This window comes from Microcaecilia unicolor, chromosome 8 (assembly GCF_901765095.1).
Source record: "Microcaecilia unicolor chromosome 8, aMicUni1.1, whole genome shotgun sequence".
Classification (NCBI taxonomy): Eukaryota; Metazoa; Chordata; class Amphibia; order Gymnophiona; family Siphonopidae; genus Microcaecilia; species Microcaecilia unicolor.
The window spans coordinates 76943960-76966527 of record NC_044038.1 but is presented as its reverse complement, the minus strand read 5'-3'; the positions used below and the strand labels follow the sequence as shown (position 1 = coordinate 76966527).

At 44.3% G+C, this 22568-nt stretch overlaps 1 protein-coding gene across 3 annotated transcripts in view; it reads left to right on the top strand.

The window, feature by feature from the left end:
• The window catches only part of KCNN4 (potassium calcium-activated channel subfamily N member 4), a 141376-nt gene that overhangs the window by 71114 nt on the left and 47694 nt on the right, over positions 1 to 22568 (top strand). For all 3 annotated transcript variants that reach the window (XM_030211696.1, XM_030211695.1, XM_030211694.1), the window contains one exon: positions 1986 to 2121. In XM_030211696.1, the coding sequence (XP_030067556.1) occupies positions 1986 to 2121 (136 nt within the window). The remainder of the gene's footprint in view (positions 1 to 1985; positions 2122 to 22568) is intronic.

Genomic DNA, 22568 nt, shown 5'->3' with positions numbered 1-22568 from the left:
TGTAGACTAGGTGAGATCAGAATCTGGGTATTTTGGCACCCTTAATCGCCAGTTCCCTGGGCCAGAGCCTCACCTGGTCCGTTAAGCCGGCCCTGCCCAATTTATGCCAGCCATTGACCTACTTACAGTACTCCTTAAGTTATGCACATAACTGGGAGCCCTGCCCATTTTGCACTCATGCTCCACCTATGTGCATGCCCTTCTTTTATGTTTACACTCACCCATACAGAATAGTGCTTAGGCGCCTTGCTGGCACTTTCTGAAATAAGTGAACACTTATCCACATAGGCGTAGAAGGACGCTAAGTGCCAATTGTGTATATCGCTGTTTATTTAACCAGCCTAACACAGACACTGACCAGTTAAATATCATATCAGTATCTAACTGTTAATAATCAGTGGCAGATAACCAGTTATCACTGCTGAATATTGTTATTTAGTGCTTAGCACAGAACCGGCTACATTGCAAGACTTATCCTGTTCAACGCCGATATTCAGCACCTAACCAGATAAGTTTAGTGGTCAACTAGGATCGCATAAATGGCTGTCCTGTATTTAACCACTAAAACGTTAACTGGTGAGCGCTGTATATCAGCATAACCAGTTAACATTTTAGTAGTTAAAAAAAAACCTGGATATTCAACGATGGGTTCCTGCATTGAATATCCGGGTTTAATGCCAGCAGTAGACAAAAACACGGCCTGCCACCAGCTGAATATTGGGCCCTGTGTTTTTAGAATAGCGCCTGAGTGCCGTTGCATGAGTAATTAATTAATTAATGCTAATTAGCACCAGTTAACACAACTTAAGGGCTGTTATTGGTACTTTTAATGCCAGTTGATGCCTAAATTAACAATTAAACTACTGGCATTAGTCTATAAATTTTGTGACCAAGTTTGCACACTAGTCAGAAATTTGAGCGTCCTAGGGGATATAGGTAATATTCTGTACATTTAGGTGCACAAGAAACATGTAACCTTGGGCATCTGCAGCCATTCCCATTCCAGTCCTCGGGGCACACCTAGTCCCATCGGGTTTTCATGATATCATGAAAGTGTGGAGTGGAGGAGTGGCCTAGTGGTTAGAGCATCAGTCTTGCAATCCACAGGTGGCTGGTTCAAATCCCACTGCTGCTCCTTGTGATCTTGGGCAAGTCACTTAACCCTCCATTGCCTCAGGTACAAACTTAGATTGTGAGGCCCTCCAGGGACAGAGAAATATCCAGAGTACCTGAATGTAACTCACCTTGAGCTACTACTGAAAAAGATGTGAGCAAAATCTAAATAAATAAATGATATCCTCAATGAATATTCATGACTTAGATTTGCATGCCATTAAGGCAGTGCATGCAAATCTATTTCACACTTATTCCTTGTGGATATCCTGAAAACCCAATGGAAATAAGTGTGTCCTAAGGACTGGGTTGGGAATGGCTGGAATAGCCTTCGAGCTTACTGCTCTGGAATCTGGATGCCCAGACACTGTAGGAGAGGGCCCCACTGCACTTCTTCAGGGCACCTGAATGAAGGTGTCCAATTGTAGAATTGTCCTCTAACAGTTCTCTTTCATTTCTTGCCATCCCTCTCAAAGACTCTGTGCTGTTACAGACCCATGTGTCATCCATTGACAGACGTTTTTATTCCTCTGCAATATCATTGATAAAGATAATTAAAGAGAATTGGCATGGCCTCTTCACTTTCATCTAAATGTATTCCATTGACTACACACTCTCTGTTGCTTAACCAGTTTCTCACCCAGTGTTAACATACCTTGACCCATAACAACATTTTCTTTTGTTCCATACAGCAGGCTCGTATCCATTCATTCATTGCTTTCCCCCACTGTATGTGAACCCTGTATCCATTCACCCCTTCCTATATCTCAGCCCTGTAATACATCCCTCTATCTATTCATAGCCCTTCTATGTGTCAGCAGTGTAATATAAATATCTCCTTACTGATATACAGAGCTTTCTCTTTGGCACAGGCAGAACACAGATGGGAGTGAACAGCTGACCAAAGCCATGTGGCTGATCCCCATCACCTTCCTCACCATTGGGTACGGAGATGTGGTCCCTCAGACTGTCTGCGGGAAGGTAGTTTGTCTGTGCACTGGAGTTATGGTGAGCAATCCCAAGGCTTGGAAGTTACGCTTCCGTGCAAAAATAGTTCAAAAACATTGATTTGTTTTACAGGAGTGAAGGTGTAGCCTAATGGTTAGTGCAGAGGGCTGAGAACCTGGGGAACTGGGTTCAATTCCCATTGCAGCTCCTTGTGACTATGAGCAAATCACTAAATCCGCCATTGCCGCAGGTACAATACTTAGGGCCCAGTTTACTAAACCGCGTTATAGGTGCGTTAGCGTCTTTAACACACGTTAAACATGTATGCGCATTAACCATGTACACACCTACAGTATCCCTATAGGTGCCTGCATGGTTAGCATGCGTGCTAATTGTAGGCATGTTAAAAAACGCTAACGCGCCTTGGTAAACAGGGCCTTTAGATTGTGAACCCACTAGGTACAGAGAAAATGCCTGCATATAATAATTGTAAACTGCTTTGATTGCACCACAGAAAGGCAGTATATCAAAATCCCATTAGCCTTGTCCTTATTACATAGACCTCAGAGTAATTTATATATTTCAAAGCAAGTTTAGCCCAACAACCTAAACAACTTGGTTTTAGCAGATTACAAATTGATATAAATCTAAACATGTAAGCAAAATATCATCAAAGCAATATGTTGTTTATATATATATATATATATATATATATATATATATATATATATATATATATATATATACATATATATATATATATGTGTGTGTGTGTGTGTGTGTGTGTGTGTGTGTGTGTATGGCCGACCAGTAAAATCGCTTGTTTGCGGTTATCCGGTCATTTTCAGTGGCACTTAACTGGTTTTCTCTACTGAAAATGACCGGTTAGCACCGAATTCAAAAGCAGCTAACTTATGGGCATTCCAGGGGCAGAATCGAGCTAATTACCAATATTCATACCCTCACAGCATAGTAAACCATTTAAATCATGCCGCACAAATAGCAGTCCTATCCTTAAGCGATTTGGCTTACGCGGTGAGGGGTTGATATTCAATACTAAAGCCCGGACAAGGCCCAGCATTGAATATTTAGGAATAATGCTGGTGGCGATCAGCAAAACGCTCACTGCCACCAGCTGAATATCGGCCAGATTTATGTATATTATAAAAAAACAAAACCATTATAAAACAACTCATAACTAAAAACAAAACAATCATATAGCAGCAGAAAAAAAACACAGTTTCTTTCCTTGGGGTCATAAGGAGAGATATTGTTCAGTGGAGAAAGCCCAGTTTGGAGGCTATATGGAAATGAAGGATGTAGTTCAGAGTTGGATAGTCCAGCTCATAAGCCTTCTAGAAGATGAGCCCAGATTATCAAGCATAGCAACTAAGCTATTATTCAAAAACACTCTCTATAGAAAAACATTAGAAATTCATTTATGTATTTATTAGGCTTTTTTTACCGTGTTTTTGAAGGAATTCTCTCAAGGCAGTGTACAGTAAGTAACATATGCAATAGACACATCAGCAAAAATATTCAAATATCAATATAAAGTATGGCATAGTATAGTACTTGCAATGTCAACACAATACACAATGAAACATTTTAATAGAATGCATTCTATTATCAAAAAGTTAAAAATCTATAGGTACCTCTACATCTTCCCCCGGATTTTGTATAGGTTGTCCAGATTTAGACGCAGATTCCAAATCCACGTGTAAACTAATTAGTCAATTAAGTGCCAAGTGGCACTTAATTGGCAGTAATTAGGAGTTGTGCATGGTTTTTGCCTTATGCTCTATTCTATAACAGATCTGCTCTCTATCTGTTATTCGATTCTAAAAATTGTTCCTATATAACCAGGGAATCACATCAGAAAACTCAACTCTCCGCCAAATTCTAGAAATGGCACCTAAAGTTGGTCATGTAAATGTGTGGCTAGTTATAGACTAGGGTCAGTTACACACAAAATGTTTATTAGCTAATTGGTGCTCAATTGGCACTTAATTGGAGATAAGTACCAATGATTGGCATTAACAGCAACTAATTGGCACTAATTAGCAGTTGCATGCGTAACTGACGCTTCTATAAATTGAGCACCTAACTTCTCTCATTCACAACTACAAAGGGGGCATAGGGCATTCTTGGGATTTAAGCACAGAGTTATAGAATACTTCCATTTCTGCGCCTGACTGACAGTAGTTAGATGCGAGCACTTACACCAGGCTCTCTTGGTGTATTGTGGTGCTTTCAGAGCATTCCAGGCTTTAGGCTGGTGTCCACACTGAAAGGACAGGGGGTTCATATGCACAGGGGCAGCCCAAGGCAAGCTGCTGACAGAGGCAGGGTTGAGATGCCGGCGCCCCCCCCCCCCCCCCCCCCCCCCGCCCATGGTCTGGCATCTCCCCCCTTCTTTCCTTCAGCCCTTCCCCTAGTTTACCTTCTTTTCCCATGTTCCAAAATGCAGCAGCAGCTCCCATGCACTGCCCTGCCGCCTCTGAGGAAATAGGAAGTTACATCAGAGGTGTGGGCCACAGTAAAGGGAAGAGGCAGGTGCTGGCGGCAGGGCAGCCTATGGGAATCGCTGCCGCCGCTGCCACCTTTTGAAAAATGGACAAAGAACGTAAACTCAGGGTAGGGAGTGGATGAAAAAAGGGGGAGATGCCGCTTCAGGAAGAGTGCCACCTGAGGCCCCCACCTCAGGTGGCCAATTGTAGGGTCGCCACTGTGTACACAACAGATGCACCTTGTATAGATAAGCCACTGACTACATGGGATTAAAGAGAAAGACTCCCTGAGTCCCCTGGTGTATAACCCTGACCAAAACAAGCACTTAAAAAAAAATATACATACCTTTGAGCAGATGTAAATCTCAACATGGCGAATAGATGTGTAGATTTTAGCCCCACCCAAGCCCTGCCCAGATCACAGCCTCTTGAAATCCCCATGAGTTGTGGATATTCATGTGTAGATGACAACTTTCTGAAATTGGTATTTACACTTGTATGCACTATTTACACATGGACATGTTTATAATGAAACCCCACTATTTACTATTCTACTCTCCAAGTGCTTTACCAAATAGCCATATTTCAACCAGTATTGTGGATTACAACAAAATGAATGGGCTTATTTACTGATATTTAGCAGCCTGACCCTTACCGTGAGACTTCCAAACCTGGAATCTGAGTTGCCACCATGTGAACACCTATACAACCTAATGCAGCTTATTTATTTTATTTTATTTATTTACAAAGGCTTGATATACTACCAAATGCCAGAGAAATGGCTTCAGAGCTATGTACATTAATAAAGGCTACAAGAGTTCAGTGGGGAGTGGAGTAAGCAAGGGTAGTGAGTTTTCAAGGCAGATTTAAATGCACAGTAGGAGGGTTCTGAGCAAAGAAGAGAGGGTAATACACTCCAAAGCTTTGGACCAATATAGCTAATGGGGGGAGGTTTGATTTGATTCTAGATGGATAACAGAGGAAGGAAGGAGTTTAGTAATCCAGTGTTGGTAGATTGGAGTGTAGGATATGAGGAGGCAGGAAAGATAATCTGGGGCCATGAGGAGACATGATTTGAACATCAGTACTAGAATTTTAAACTAGATCCTTGCCAACAGAGGTAGAGCAAGGTTGTGATATGGTCGAAAGGCTTAGCACAGTGAAGAAGGTGAACTGCAGTAGATTGTACTAACTGAAGTCTTTTTAAGGATTGAAGTGGAAGCCCGGCGTAAAGTGAATTGCAGTAGCCAGAGTAATTACTATGGACAATAGAAGAGAGCAAATTGCTGCAAGAGATAAGTTGGGAGCTAAATTGATGGTTCTCAACTTCTCTTCTATTGTGACACACCTGACAGTGTTCACATTCATGAACAACTGAACACTACAAGTCACAGCTGAACAAAGAAAAACTCCTATATATCATTTCATGGTGCTAACAATGATGCAAGGGAACTACAGATGCAATGGCAATGACTGCAGGGTGGGGGAGATGAGTGGGCCAAAGGCCTGCAACATTTCCAGTTAGGGCTGGTGAGAGACGTAGGGATTAGTTATGGAGATTTCAAAAACGTGACTTCCTGGTACTCAACCTGCCGCACACATGGTTGTTAATGAAAGCACGAGTTTGTTGATTCAAATTTAATATGCAGCCTTTCTTTTAGCAGATTCCAAGCAAGTGTAGAAAACAATAATAAACAAATAAAGTTTCAAATTTAATAACATTTAGTATATTGCCTGATATACTACCTTTAGAGCACTCAGAGCAGTTTACCCAAAAAAACAAACAAAAAAAAACTACTTGGACAAGGGAGTATGAGCCGGATAAGGAGATGGGGGGCTATAAGACACAAGGCCCCTTGTCTGTTTTGCAGTAGTACAACTATTAAAGGCTAATCAGAAAGGTGTCGACCAGTTCCCAGAAAGTGGGCAATTCTTGTTGGCCCATGCAGCCAAGGTTTAATTTGCCTGCTAGACTTCAAAATTTGCATGACTAGAATGGGTAGGATGTGATGTAACGGCTGAAATATTTATGCAAAATGTTTGGCGTTATCCTGGGGGGGGGGGGGGGCTAGGACACTGGGGTAGGTTGGGGAGGAAATGTTACAAATTTCGATGATGTGGCTAATGCCTGTTACTGTTTAGATTATGTCTATTTCTTTTACTGCACTGTATACAGAGTTTGCTGGATACTTACATTGTTGAATCATCAATAAAAAATTGTTGAAACATTAAAAAAAAAAAAAAAATATATATATATATAAGCATGGAAGGAAAGGAAATAATACAACATATTACAGGAAAGAGAGAGTTACAGAGAAGTCTAGAGCGAGAATGTCCATGCCTACTAACCAGGTAACCAAAAAGACCATGCCTACTAACCAGGTAACCAAAAAGAACTCTGATTAAAAAGAAACGTGAGAGGAAAGAAGGTAGGCAGCAGAAGGTGTATATCACGAGGAAGCCTCTTAGCCAGAGCCCTCATATGAGAAAAGGGGGGGTTTCAAAGCAGCCTTAAATTTGGGATAAAAAGCTTTCAATTGCAGCCACATAGGAAGTGAGTCCCACAATGACTGGTCCCATAAAAGAAAAAAGCACCTTCCTGGTTCAGTCGAGGTGTGCAACAGAGATCTAGGGGAGGGGGGGGGGGGAAGAACCAACCGAAACCGAAGGAGTTGTAAAAGGAAATAAAAGCACAGCCAGATACAGAGGACAACCTGAGTTCAGTGCTTTGTGAACCAAGGTACATATTTTAAACTGAATCCAGTAGGGAATCTTTAACCAGTGGTCTTCAATGAACAAAGGTATTTGAATTTGCTACTGTGAGAGAGAAGTTGGACAGCTGTATTTTGGACAACCTGTAACTGTTTGAGAAGATAATTAGGGAGACCAGCATAAGCATGATTAGAGTAGTCCAAACAAGAGGTGCAAGGGTGCTGTCTGTCAAATTTTCGCTAACACACCTCCCAGCTCTTGGGGGGAGACACTGGTTGAGAGCCACTGGTCTAAATCAGTACACATTACATAGTACAAAAATACAAGTGTTGAACACTACAACAAAATCCTATTCCACAACTATAAAACAGATTGTAATAATTCCAAGTTGATCTAATTTGTACGTGTTATCTTAGGTTTTACTTATATACTGCCTTCCATATATCAGAGTTCAACCCAAGGTGATTTACAAGCTTAACTGTCACACTGAACCTTCAGCATGTTTTTGAAGTACAACATTTACAACATTTGAAAATGAAACCATCAGGTTCATTTTCGAAAGAGAAGGATGCCCATCTTTCGACACAAATCAGAAGATGGGCATCCTTCTCACAGGGTCGCCCAAATCGGTATAATCGAAAAACGAATTTGGATGTCCCCAACTGCTTTCTGTCGCAGGGACGACCAAAGTTCACGGGGGCATGTCGGAGGCGTAGTGAAGGCGGGACTTAGGCGTGCCTAACACATGGACTTCCTCGACCCATAATGGAAAAAAAGGGCGTCCCTGACGAGCACTTAGACGACTTTACCTGGTCCTGTTTTTCTTACGACCAAGGCACAAAAAGGTGCCTGAACTGACCAGATAACCACCGGAGAGAATCAGGGATGACCTCCCCTTACTCCCCCAGTGGTCACTAACCCCCTCCCACCCTCAAAAAAAATCTTTAAAAATATTTTGTGCCAGCCTCTATGCCAGCCTCAAATGTCATACTCAGGTCCATCACGGCAGTATGCAGGTCCCTGGAGCAGTTTTAGTGGGTGCAGTGCACTTCAGGCGGGCCCAGGCCCATCCCCCCCTACTTGTTACACTTGTGGTGGTATATGTGAGCCCTCCAAAACCCACCACAAACCTACTGTACCCACATCTAGGTGCCCCCCTTTCACCCCTTAGGGCTATGGTAGTGGTGTACAGTTGTGGGTAGTGGGTTTTGGGGGGGTTGGGGGCTCAGCACACAAAGTAAGGAGCTATGTACCTGGGAGCAATTTATGAAGTCCACTGCAGTGCCCCCTAGGCTGCCCTGTTGGTGTCCTGGCATGTGAGGGGGACCAGTGCACTACGAATGCCGGCTCCTCCCATGACCAAAGGGTTGCATTTGGTCATTTCTGAGATGGGTGTCCTTGGTTTCCATTATCGCCGAAAATCAGAAATGACCAAGTCTAGGGACGACCATCTCTAAGGACAACCTAAATTTCAAGATTTGGGCGTCCCCGACCATATTATCAAAACAAAAGATGGATATCCATCTTGTTTCAATAATACGGGTGTCCCCGCCCCTCCATCGGGACGTTTTGTGAGGACGTCCTCTGCAAAACTTGGGCATCCCTTTCGATTATGCCATAAGTACATAAGTACATAAATATTGCCATACTGGGGAAAGACCAAAGGTCCATCAAGCCCAGCATGTGGCCAATCCAGGTCACAAATACCTGGCAAGATCCCAAAAAAGTACAAAACATTCTATATTGCTTATCCCAGAAATAGTGGATTTTCCCAAAGTCCATTTAATAATGGTCTATGGACTTTTTCTTTAAGAAGTCATCCAAACCTTTTTTAAACTCTTCTAAGCTAACCGCTTTTACCACATTCTCTGGCAACGAATTTCAGAGTTTAGTTCCACGTTGAGTGAAGAAACATTTTCTCCAATTCATTTTAAATTTACTGCATTGTAGCTTCATCGCATGCCCCCTAGTCCTAGTATTTTTGGAAAGCGTAAATCACATCTACCCGTTCAACTCCACTCATTATTTTATAGACCTCTATCGTATCTTCCCTCAGCCGCCTTTTCTCCAAGCTGAAGAGCACTAGCCGCTTTAGCCTTTCCTCATAGGGAAGTCGTCCCATCCCCTTTATCATTTTCGTCGCCCTTCTCTGTACCTTTTCTAATTCCACTATATCTTTTTTGAGATGCGGCGACCAGAATTGAACACAATATTCGAGGTGCGATCGCACTATGGAGTGATACAAAGGCATTATAACATCCTCATTTTTGTTTTCCATTCCTTTCCTAATAATACTTAACATTCTATTTGCTTTCTTAGCTGCAACAGCACACTGAGCAGAAGGTTTCAACATATCAACGGCGACACCTAGATCCCTTTCTTGGTCTGTGACTCCAAACGTGATGTATCTTAACTGTTAAGGTTAATAGATCATGTTTAATTTAATCCTAGGGGAATTCTGCATCAAAAATTTCAAACTTCTGCGCAGATTTTGAAAATTTTGCACTCAATATTTTAAAATTCTTCACGCTTTATAAGCCTTTTGTGCAGAACTCTCCACCCTCAACTCTCTCTTGCTCCAACCACAGTTCTCTCTCCCCATCTCTCAGCCGTCCCTACCCCCTTTCCAATAGTTTTCTCTCCCTTTAGCTCCCAACAAGACCCTCAATCCTGTGTGTCTCAAAGGCTTTCCCCCATTAACATACACCCATTGGGTTCTCTTCCCAACCCCCAGACATGCACCCCAACTCTCCATCTTCTCCCTCCCCCTTCCCCACCAACAGTACAATACCCCCCCCCACCCAACCCCCCCCCCCCCCCCCCCCCCCCCCCGAGAGTGACCAAAACCACTTTTTCCATTTTGGGGTGAAACCAAATCTGTGGCCAAAACCATCTAATCACTTTCAGCCGAAACCAAAATTGAAACTTCTTTTTTGTGAATATGGATTAATGAAGCTAATCCGGGTTCTGTCCCTCCCTCCCTCCCTCCCAAACAGGAGTAGCCCCCCCCCCCCTCCCCCACAATATTCCCCAAACATATCTCCTAACTGCCCACATACTCATAGGGCTTCTCAGGTCTACTTTACAATCCCTGGTGGTAGGCCTGAGGAGGACATTTAAATAATTTTGGACCCTTCAATCCCATCTTCTTACTCAGAGCATCCAGTTTATAATCGAAAGTGATCGCTGGCCATCTTCCGACACAAATCGGGAGAGGCCGGCGATTTCTTAAAAGCGGCGAAATCGGTATAATCGAAAGCGGCATTTTTGACAGCATTGCTGCTTTCCCGTCGCTTCGCCGGCAAAAGTTCAAGAGAGCGTGTCAGTAGATTAGCGAAGGCGGGACATGGGCGGGCATGGGCGTGGCTACCAGATGGCCAGCTTTCACCGATAATGGGGAAAAAAAAGCGGCGTTAAGCAGTATTTCACCGACTTTACTTGGTCCTCTTATTTTCACGACCAAGCCTCAAAAAGGTGCCCCAACTGACCAGATGACCACTGGAGGGAATGGGGGATGACCTCCCCATACTCCCCCAGTGGTCACCAATCCTCTTCCAAACTAAAAAAATAAAACTAAAAACCTTTTTTGCCAGCCTGTATGCCAGCCTCAAATGCCGTACCTACCTCCATGACAGCAGAATGTGTTGTATCCTCTGACAGCCTTTCCCTGGTTGCGATGTGGCTCTCGGGTGAGTGTGACACCTTTTCTGTTAGGTGCCCTGCAGAGTCACATTAGCAATGCATTGTGGTGGGTGTAGGGTACTGGGCTCTACTCCCATGGTGCTTTTCCCTCCTGCTAACTGGGTCAGAGTGTGCCCTGTTTTGTTTCCTGTTGTAGTCCATGCGGTAGTGGCCATTTTTGTAAGCCAGTTTTAGTTCCCTTTCCTGTGTTACCCACGTTAGAGAACGTAGTTCTTACCTTGAATGGTGCTGAAAGAGGGCATTGTACACCAATGTGCCAGCTCTGACCTACTGCTAATCTTAGTCCCAGGGGACTCTTTGCCAGTGGGGCACAACCTCTGATCTGCAGTTAACTGTGAGTAAACGTGCTTATTTCAAGAAAGGACTTTTTCAGAGAGATTAGTCTTCAGGTGTGAACTGGTGTGCCAAAGTTATACAGCAGCAATAAGTCCTAGAGGCTGTATGCAGGTCCCTGGAGCAGTTTTAGTGGGTGCAGTACATTTGTGGGTAGTGGGTTTGGGGGGGGTTGGGGGGCTCAGCTCCCAAAGTAAGGGAGCTATGCACGTGGGTGCTTTTCTGAAGTCCACCGCAGTGACCCCTAGGGTGGCTGGTTGGTGTCCTGGCATGTCATGGGGGGCCAGTGCACTAAAAATGCTGGCTCCTCCCACGGCCAAATGCCTTGAATTTGGCCGGGGTTTGAGATGGCCGACATAACTTTCCATTATCGCTGAAAAACAAACCCGACCATCTGAAACCCGGTGAACTCCACGGCATTTGGCCTGGCTAAACCATATTATCGAAAAAAAAGATGGCCGGCCATCTTTTTTGATAATAAAGTTCCGGCCAGCTGTAGCACCGCCGCCAACATAGATCGCCGGCGATCTATTTGGCCGGCGACGTTCGATTATGCCCCTCCATGTCTCTCAAAGATTTTAAAAAAAAACCCTGGACGTTAAATCAACTTCTCAACATACACTCTGATTTTTTTTTCTTTTAACTATATATTCTGATTATCTCAGGTGGGTTTAGGATACATTCCCCCAGATTCTATATAGTGCGACTTAAGTTGCGTGCAGAAATACAGTCATATTCTGTATTACCACGCGCAACTTAATTAGGTAGCAATCCAATCAGTGCTGATAATTGCTAATAAACAAGCAATTATTGATACTAATTGGCTAGAATTAGAATTTACACGCCCAACTGTCTACTACTACTACTACTTCTAAGCATATTATATGTCGTGACGCACCTAAATTCTAAGTCTCATAGTTGAAAAAGGGACGTGGCCATGGGTATGGAATGGGCAGGTCATGGGCATTTTTAAAATCCACGCATGTTATAGAATACACCTGCTCCATGTGTAATTTAGGCGTCCGCATTTATATCAAGTAAAACGTGGTGTAAATGGCTGTGAGTACATTTAGTCACATCGGCGAGAGCTTGGTGTATTCTATAAACCGTGTGGAAATTTAGGCTTATTTAAGATGTACTTTATAGAATACACTTGGGCATATTTCATTTCGATGCTGATTTTTTTTTAGGCGTGCTTATATAGAATCTAGTCCATAATGACCAAAACACAACACATGTTAGCGTTGCTCTGTTTGGGGTATTCAGTGTGTCTAAATGGATCATTAGGAAGATATATAATTTGTGTACATAAGGGACTAGATTCTATAAATGGTGCCTAAAAAAATCTAGCACTTACCCCCAGATTCTGTATAGTGCACCTGGAGTGGGTAAATCTAGGCGTATTCTATATGTGCATAGATTGTTTTAACAAGCTGTTAAGGATTAACAACTCTTAACAAGCAGCGTTAACAGCTCGTAACAAGCAATAACGAGCACTAAGTTGACCTCGCGCGTCTCTTTTGACTTTTTGCTAAAAAAAAAAAAAAAAAAATGGATTTCGGAAGAAGACCTTTTCAGTCTTTCCCTTTCTTCTATTTCCAGTTTTTTGCCCCGGTAAGTTTCTTTTCGTCTTCGGGGTAGGCCCTTTTGAGGCTTTTGACTGGCTCCAGCAGAGCATAGCCGACATCCAAGTGTCAGTGCCGGGCGACCTGCCGGTCGGAGGGAGGTTGAAAGCTTTTCACCAAAGGTGGCCTCTCATAACCTCCGATCAGTGGGTTCTCCAAATAGTCCGGCAAGGATACACCCTCAATTTGGCCTCAAAACCTCCAAATTGTCCACCGGGAGCTCAGTCTTACAGCTTCCAACACAAGCAGGTACTTGCAGAGGAACTCTCCGCCCTTCTCAGCGCCAATGCGGTCGAGCCCGTGCCATCCGGGCAGGAAGGGCTGGGATTCTATTCCAGGTACTTCCTTGTGGAAAAGAAAACAGGGGGGATGCGTCCCATCCTAGACCTAAGGGCCCTGAACAAATATCTGGTCAAAGAAAAGTTCAGGATGCTTTCCCTGGGCACCCTTCTCCCCATGATTCAGGAAACCGATTGGCTATGCTCTCTGGACTTGAAGGACGCCTACACGCACATCCCGATACTGCCAGCTCACAGACAGTATCTGCGATTTCAGCTGGGCACTCGTCACTTCCAGTACTGTGTGCTACCCTTTGGGCTCGCCTCTGCGCCCAGAGTGTTCACGAAGTGCTTGGCTGTGGTAGCAGCGGCACTTCGCAGACTGGGAGTGCATGTGTTCCCTTATCTCGACGATTGGCTGGTGAAGAACACATCCGAGGCAGGAGCTCTACAGTCCATGCAGATGACTATTCGCCTCCTGGAGCTACTGGGGTTTGTGATAAATTATCCAAAGTCCCATCTTCTCCCAGTGCAGAGACTCGAATTCATAGGAGCTCTGCTGGATTCTCGGACGGCTCGTGCCTATCTCCCAGAGGCGAGAGCCAACAACTTGTTGTCCCTCGTCTCACGGGTGCGAGCGTCTCAGCAGATCACAGCTAGGCAGATGTTGAGATTGCTGGGCCACATGGCCTCCACAGTTCATGTGACTCCCATGGCCCGCCTTCGCATGAGATCTGCTCAATGGACCCTAGCTTCCCAGTGGTTTCAGGTGGCTGGGGATCTAGAAGACGTGATCCACCTGTCCACGAGTTTTCTCAAATCCCTGTATTGGTGGACGATTTGGTCCAATTTGACTCTGGGACGTCCTTTCCAAATTCCTCAGCCACAAAAAGTGCTGACTACGGATGCGTCTCTCCTGGGGTGGGGAGCTCATGTCGATGGTCTTCACACCCAAGGAAGCTGGTCCCTCCAGGAACGCGATCTGCAGATCAATCTTCTGGAGTTACAAGCGGTCTGGAACGCTCTGAAGGCTTTCAGAGATCGGCTGTCCCACCAAATTATCCAAATTCAGACAGACAACCAGGTTGCCATGTATTACATCAACAAGCAGGGGGGCACCGGATCTCGCCCCCTGTGTCAGGAAGCCGTCAGCATGTGGCTCTGGGCTCGCCGTCACGGCATGGTGCTCCAAGCCACATACCTGGCAGGCGTAAACAACAGTCTGGCAGACAGGTTGAGCAGGATCATGCAACCTCACGAGTGGTCGCTCAACTCCCGAGTGGTGCGACAGATCTTCCAAGCGTGGGGCACCCCCTTGGTAGATCTCTTCGCATCTCGAGCCAACCACAAGGTCCCTCAGTTCTGTTCCAGGCTTCAGGCCCACGGCAGACTGGCATCGGATGCCTTCCTCCTGGACTGGGGGGGAGGTCTACTGTATGCTTATCCTCCCATACCTCTGGTGGGGAAGACTTTGTTGAAACTCAAGCAAGACCGAGGCACCATGATTCTGATTGCTCCCTTTTGGCCGCGTCAGATCTGGTTCCCTCTTCTTCTGGAGTTATCCTCCGAAGAACCGTGGAGATTGGAGTGTTTTCCGACCCTCATCACACAGAACGAAGGGGCGCTTCTGCATCCCAGCCTCCGGTCCCTGGCTCTCACGGCCTGGATGTTGAGAGCGTAGACTTTGCCTCTTTGGGTCTGTCAGAGGGTGTCTCCAGTGTCTTGCTTGCTTCCAGGAAAGATTCCACTAAGAGGAGTTACTTCTTTTTATGGAGGAGGTTTGCCGTCTGGTGTGACAGCAAGGCCTTAGATCCTCACTCCTGTCCTACACAGACCCTGCTTGAATACCTTCTGCACTTGTCTGAGTCTGGTCTCAAGACCAACTCTGTAAGGGTTCATCTTAGCGCAATCAGTGCATACCATTACCGTGTGGAAGGTAAGCCGATCTCAGGACAGCCTTTAGTTGTTCGCTTCATGAGAGGTTTGCTTTTGTCAAAGCCCCCCGTCAAACCTCCTACAGTGTCATGGGATCTCAATGTCGTTCTCACCCAGCTGATGAAACCTCCTTTTGAGCCACTGGACTCCTGCCATCTGAAGTACTTGACCTGGAAGGTCATTTTCTTGGTGGCAGTTACTTCAGCTCGTAGAGTCAGTGAGCTTCAGGCCCTGGTAGCCCAGGCCCCTTACACCAAATTTCATCATAACAGAGTAGTCCTCCGCACTCACCCTAAGTTCTTGCCAAAGGTTGTGTCGGAGTTCCATCTGAACCAGTCAATTGTCTTGCCAACATTCTTTCCCCGTCCTCATTCCTGCCCTGCTGAACGTCAGCTGCACACATTGGACTGCAAAAGAGCATTGGCCTTCTATCTGGAGCGGACACAGCCCAACAGACAGTCCGCCCAATTGTTTGTTTCTTTTGATCCCAACAGGAGGGGAGTGGCTGTGGGGAAACGCACCATCTCCAATTGGCTAGCAGATTGCATTTCCTTCACTTACGCCCAGGCTGAGCTGGCTCTTGAGGGTCATGTCACGGCTCATAATGTTAGAGCCATGGCAGCGTCGGTAGCCCACTTGAAGTCAGCCACTATTGAAGAGATTTGCAAAGCTGCGACGTGGTCATCTGTCCACACATTCACATCTCATTACTGCCTGCAGCAGGATACCCGACGCGACAGTCGGTTCGGGCAGTCAGTGCTTCAGAATCTGTTCGGGGTTTAGAATCCAACTCCACCCCCCTAGGCCCATGTTTATTCTGTTCCAGGCTGCACTCTCAGTTAGTTGGATAAATTGTAGGTCAATCTCAGTTATGTCCTCGCCGTTGCGAGGCCCAATTGACCATGGTTGTTGTTTTGAGTGAGCCTGGGGGCTAGGGATACCCCATCAGTGAGAACAAGCAGCCTGCTTGTCCTCGAAGAAAGCGAATGCTACATACCTGTAGAAGGTATTCTCCGAGGACAGCAGGCTGATTGTTCTCACAAACCCGCCCGCCTCCCCTTTTGAAGTTGTGTCTTCCCTTCTCTTTGTCTTGCTACATATGAGACTGGCCGGCACGAGCCGGTTTCAAGCGGGAAGACGGCCGCGCATGCGCGGTGCGCATCGGCGCGCTAGGGCTAGCAAAGGTTTTTGCTAGTGAAGATTCCGATTGGAGGGGCTGCTGTGGACGTCACCCATCAGTGAGAACAATCAGCCTGCTGTCCTCGGAGAATACCTTCTACAGGTATGTAGCATTCGCTTTCTGTAATGTACTGTGCCTAAATTCTAGTGTGCACAGGCAAAAAGGGGCGTGCTTAGGGTTGTGGAAATGGGCATTTTGTGGGTGTTACACAGTCTACGCGCTTTTCATTGGTGTAAATGGACATGCGTAGATTTAGTCACATGAACTACACCTAAGCGTATTCTAAGTACCACATAATTGCCTTATGCGCATTAATTTTATGCGCCATATGTAGAATCGGGCCCTTAGCGCAATTCTATAAACCACACTTAAAGTTTGGTGCAGTTTATAGAATAGAATAGCGCTTAGCACCAGGAACCGCGACTTCATTTAGGCATGACCATTTACACCAATGAAAACCTGGTGTAAATCCCTGCATGTAAATTAGGTGCAGATCCCCCTAATTCTATAATAATGCACATAAATTTCAGGAAAGCCCTGGCAACCCATGGTCCTCCCATGGCCACACCCCCTTTTCAGGTGCACATACTAGAATATATGTGCACCTCTTTATAGAATACTAGTAAAAAAGGCCCGTTTCCGAAACCAATGAAACGGGCACTAGCATGTGGCTTTTTTTGTGTGTGTGTGTGTATGTGTCACAGAGTTATTTTGTGCGTGTGTGTGTGTGTGAGTGTGTGAGGGTGCGGTGTGTGTGCAGGTTGTTGATGTGTGTCTTTTTTTGTTTTGTTTTTTGCTTGGGGGTTGGGGGATGTGCTGTGCTGTCCTTGGTCGCTGTTTGCTGCTGGCTGGGTCGCGGGTAATCCTTCCAGCTGGGCCGCAGCTTGTCCTGTTCGCCCACGTCCCAGATGGTGATGGGCACGTTGTTTTCCGGCTCCTCTGACTCCATGTCAAGCGATCCCAAATATAGTCTGTGCTATAGGCCCTCTGGCACTCTTCAGTACTGGCATTAGGCATTTAAAAAATTTCCCCCCCCCTCCCCCCCCGGTCTATTTTGCACATACCCACAGCAGGAATATTCTTCTCTCGTTCCAGCGGTGGTTCTGTGCTCTCCGTGCTGCACAGATAATGAGCCATTCTGCTGGGGAATGCTCCTCCCTTATTGTCACGTAGTTTCTTCTGATTGGTCCGTCTTACGTTGCCTAGTGTTGCCTGGGAACGGTGTTGTGATGGTCCTTTGTGTTTCAGAATGTTGAGGGTGTTTTTTCTGATTGGTCCGTCATGCGAGGGCGGGGCAGAGAGACATGGTCAGTGTTGTGGCTTCACCACCATGAATCCATGAACCCTTCAGGGAGTGACTGAGTGACTTCAGAACGTTGTCTTCAGAACATTGAGGGTGAGTTTTATTATAGTAGATGCCTAAAAAGAAGCGCACGTAAATTGTAATTATTGCCAATTAGTGTCTATAATTGCTTGTTATTGCCCAAGTATCGGTGCCAATTGGCTCGCTATTCAATTAAATTGCTTATGCAAATTGGGCGAACACCCAAATTTACTCACACAACTCAAAGCACCACATGTTTATGAAGCAATAGGATTTTAACATGCTGATGTATGGAATGTATTCCTAATGTTTTTGTTTAAAAATTTGGTTGCTAATATTCATAATAATGTGTAGAATTTCTACAGGACCATATAGCTTCAATTTAATTAATACATTGCAACATCAGCTGTAAATACAGCATTGCTATCTGATATAGGAGCAATATGGAAAATTGTGGCATAACCAGTGCTTTTTTTTGTAGGTGCATATAAACAGGTAACATTGAAAATACTATACCAGTATAGGAAAAAAAATAACTTGTGATTTTTTTTTCATTATAAATAACTTCTGTAAGCTGTTACAGCTCCAGTATACCAGTGCAAAATAAGACAGCAGATGTAAATTCTCAAACTGGACATACTCCAAACACTAAAATGAAAAAAAATTTATTTTTCTACCTTCGTTGTCTGGTGACTGTTTTTCTGATCATGTTGGTCCCAGTCTCTGATTCTGCTCTCTATCTGTTCCCTTAACTCTATTTCCAGGGCTTCCTTTTCATTTATTTCTTTACTTTCCTCCTTTCTTCTTCATTTCTTGCCCTACATCCAGAAGTAAAAGCTGGGTCCTCTGCAGACTTGACTGGAGGAGATATGGAGTGGATCCAGCTTGTGCCTATTTTATTTATTAATTTTTTTTATTTAGCACATTTATACCCCACCTTCTCCCACATGTGTGCAGGCATTTTCTCCATCCATGTGCAGTTTTTCTCCTCTTTTCCCTTTCCCTCATATCCATCAGTATGCATCTTCTTCCTGTTCTTCCCTCCCCTCCATCCATATGCATCTCCTTCCTCTCTCTTCCCTCTCATCCATCCATGTCCAGCATTTTTCCTCTCCTCCTCCATGTCCAGCATTTCTCTTCTCTCCTCCCCTCCATCCATGTTCATCTCACTTCCTCTCTCTTCCCTCCCCTCCATCCATGTCCAGCATTTCAATTCTCTTCCCTTCCCTCCATCCGTGTCCAGAATTTCTCATCTCCCCTAAATCCATGTGCATATCCTCCTCTGTCTTCCTTCCCCTCCATTCATGTCCAGCATTTCTCCTCTCCCCCAGCCTCTCCATCCATGTGTATCTACTTCCTCTGTCTTTCTTTCCCTCCAACATTTTTCCTCTCTTCCCTGCCTTCCACTCCATCCATGTCCAGCATTTCTCCTCTCTCCCCTCCATCCATGTGCATCTCCTTCCTGTCTTCCCTCTCTTTCATCCATGTCCAGCATTTCTCCTGCTCTCCCCTTCATCCATCCATGTCCAGCAACTCTCCTCTCTCCTCAGCCCTCTCCTCCCATCCATGTCCAGTGATTCTCCTCTGCCCTTCCCTCCCATCCATGTCCAGCGATTCTCCTTTGCCCCTTTCCTTCCCTCCCATCCATTTCCAGCTATTCTTCTTTCTCCCCTGCCCTCTTCTCCCAGCCATGTCCAGCGATTCTTCTCTCTCCCCTGCCCTCCCCTCCCATCCATGTCCAGCGATCCTCCTCTGCCCTCCCCTCCCATCCATGTCCAGTGATTCTCCTTTGCCCCTATCCTTCCCTCCCATCCATGTCCAGCGATTCTCCTCACTTTGAATGGGCTATGTCGGCATTGCCGTGTGGCAGCTACTAGTGCAGCTTTGTAAACAGGGGTGTTAATCCTTACAAATATGCCAACATTGATTTTAATTAAAGCAGTTTAACTTGGAATACATTTTCTTAGCTGGAGTATAATATAAAAATCTCAAACAGGAATGCAAATATAATAATCTAAAAATAGATAAAGTTGCAACAATGTATCATAAAATGTTGAAGGATAAATAAAAAGTACAGTATAGATGACAACATATATTTTAATATTCATTTCAAACACCATGGAATAAGGTACAAGATATCAACCAACTTGCAATCCCTGCACTTTCCTGCAGCTTTTAATGATACACTGGTCCCAGAAAGAGCTCAACAATCTGAATATAAGAAAACTCCTCTGTGCCCACCAGCTAATCTATAAGATAGATCTAGAGCTCCTATAGTAGGCCTTCAAACATACTTAATAGGATCAAGAGACCCAGAGGCTCAGAAGCTAGTAAATTATAAAATTACATCACTTTCCAAATGGCAACTATTTTAAAGAGTAGAAGAAATGAGGAAGAGCCAACAAGCATAGAATGAAAAGATGAAGCAGCTTTTACAGAACATTAGAAAAATGCTCTTTAAAAAGCTGGAGCACCAACCATGGAAAAATATGTGGCAAATGGACACATATAGCTGGAAATACAAGTTAGCAAACCATAAGTAGACTAAAGTCTGACAGGATTGGCTAAAGAGAGGTGAACCTAAACTTAAAGGATTGATCATTGCAGTACAGTACAGAGAACTGTATACACGCAGGAAAATTCTGAAAGCCATTTACCATGGTAAATAGATATCTACTCAGCAAATTGGATTTTCTGAATCTTGCTTTCTTCTGGATGGCTAAAAGTAGGTGTGACCTTCCACAGCACAGTATTTGTAGCCAAATGTATTTATTTATTTATAAAAAATTTTATCCCACCCATGTACAAATCTGAGCAGCACACAACAAAGCATACACAATTCAAATAATAATAAAAAAGAAAACCCATGAGGGAAGGCATTTCCATGGACAGGGAGAGGATGGGTAGGATACGAACATGTGTAGATTTGATTTTGAAATTTACTTGCTTTGTTTTGCAAGACATTTTTGCTCGCAGAAATGGCAGGTGCAAAGTTATATAGGTGTTTTTAATGTACATACAGTGCAGTCAAATATTCTCTTAGAAAATGTCCTTCAATCTGAGGGCCCCTTTTATAAAGGTGCACTAGCGTTTTTAGCGTTTGCTAAATGTTAGAGACGCCCATATATTCCTATGAGCCCTTTGATCTCTGATTTCAAATTGCTGAGTTTATTATTTGCTATGTTAAAGCTCAATGCCCATTATTCATATTTGGCCGAATAGTAAAATATGCTATTCGGTACAGCTCTAAATAAAGACACCCCTAATTAGCAACTCTTCTCCCTGAACCTCAGACACAGACCCCTAAGCTGTCATAAGCTTGGTCAAATCAGTGAAACCCAAATAGGATCACCTAGCAGCTCTGAACCTCAACTTCAAGCCCCTCACACTTCTCTAAACAAACAAGGGGCAATTCTAGAGCTTGATGACTCCATTCAGATGTGCCATTGTAGAATACTTGCATGAGCCCACATTAGCATGCCAAAATATACGCCCAATCGTTTATGCAGGTCAAGGGCATGGGTAAGTGGAGCGCGTAAGCGTACCATGCAAAGCGTGAAGCCTATAGTATTCTATAAGTTATGAGCACAAGTTGAAGTCACACCCATAGCCCACCCATGCTCTGTCCACATATACTACCCCCCCCCCCCCTCAAAGTTACAGGATATGGCACTTAGGTTCGACCTTATATAATGCAGCCTAGTGCACTTACAAATGTAACTGCCAATTATGGCACCTCTGTCATGTAAGCCTAATGGTTAGTGCAGCTGCAGTGGGCTTTGATCCTGGCAACCTGGGTTCAATTCCCACTGCAGCTCCCTGTGATCTTGGGCAAGTCATTTAACCCTCCATTGCCCCAGGTACAAAAAAAAAACTTCGATTGTGAGCCCTCTAGGGACAGAGAAAGTACCTGCATATAATGTGTACAGCGCTTCGTAGGTCTAGTAGCACTATAGAAATGATTAGTAGTAGTAGTAGATTCAAGTAATAGAATTGCCCCTGTAGGGGTTTTCCCCTGTATGGAATTCCGGATAATCAGACTGTCTCTTCAGATACACAGATAAGGACAATTACTTTTTCTATAGCAGGTCCATCAACATGGAATAAGTTGCCAAATTACCTTAAAGATGAGCAACTGGTACAAATGTTCAAATGTTAATTGAAGGCGTATTTATTATGTCTGGCTTATTATAGACCTGCTAATGCTGCTTCTTTGTCTGTTTAAGAGTCCTGGACATTATTTCTTCTTTTCTTGATTGTGTATTCTGAAAAATTTGTTTTTGTGTGTTTTAACATTTTTTATGTATTTACCTTTGTAAGCTGCCCTGGATAAGGGCGGGTTAAAAATATTAAATCCAGTCCAATCCAATTACTAACTGACTGTGACCTTGCAGTGTAACCAAAAATAGCCGGTGCCCCTCCCTCATACTAAGATGACTCAGAAATGAGTCAAGATGGGAGTCATATTTTGGAACAAGGTCAAGAAGTTGGCAATTCATACCCACATGTCTCATATCTGCCAATACTTGCAAGTAGCAGTTCAAAATTGTGGCTCAGACTTATTTACATGTCAGCAGAGCAGGGGTTCTTAACCTTTTTTTAGTTCCCGGTCCTTGCACCCCCTTCCTAAACCACGTGTCCATTAATGACTAGTGCCTGATAAGTATGTTGCTGTTAGCTGTTAACATCACTAAAATTACAATAGTACACAGTTATACTACCAATAACTGTCCTAATAACTGCCCTCACTCTGTCTAGAAAGTTTCAATAAATTACCTCCTATTTCAAGAGCCATCTCTGACCCTCTTTGACTTCTTCCTGCACATCTTAGGGGTGCGGGTAGAGGCTATTATTAAAAACAAAATTACAGAGCACATCCGAGGACATGGATTACTGAGACCAAGTCAG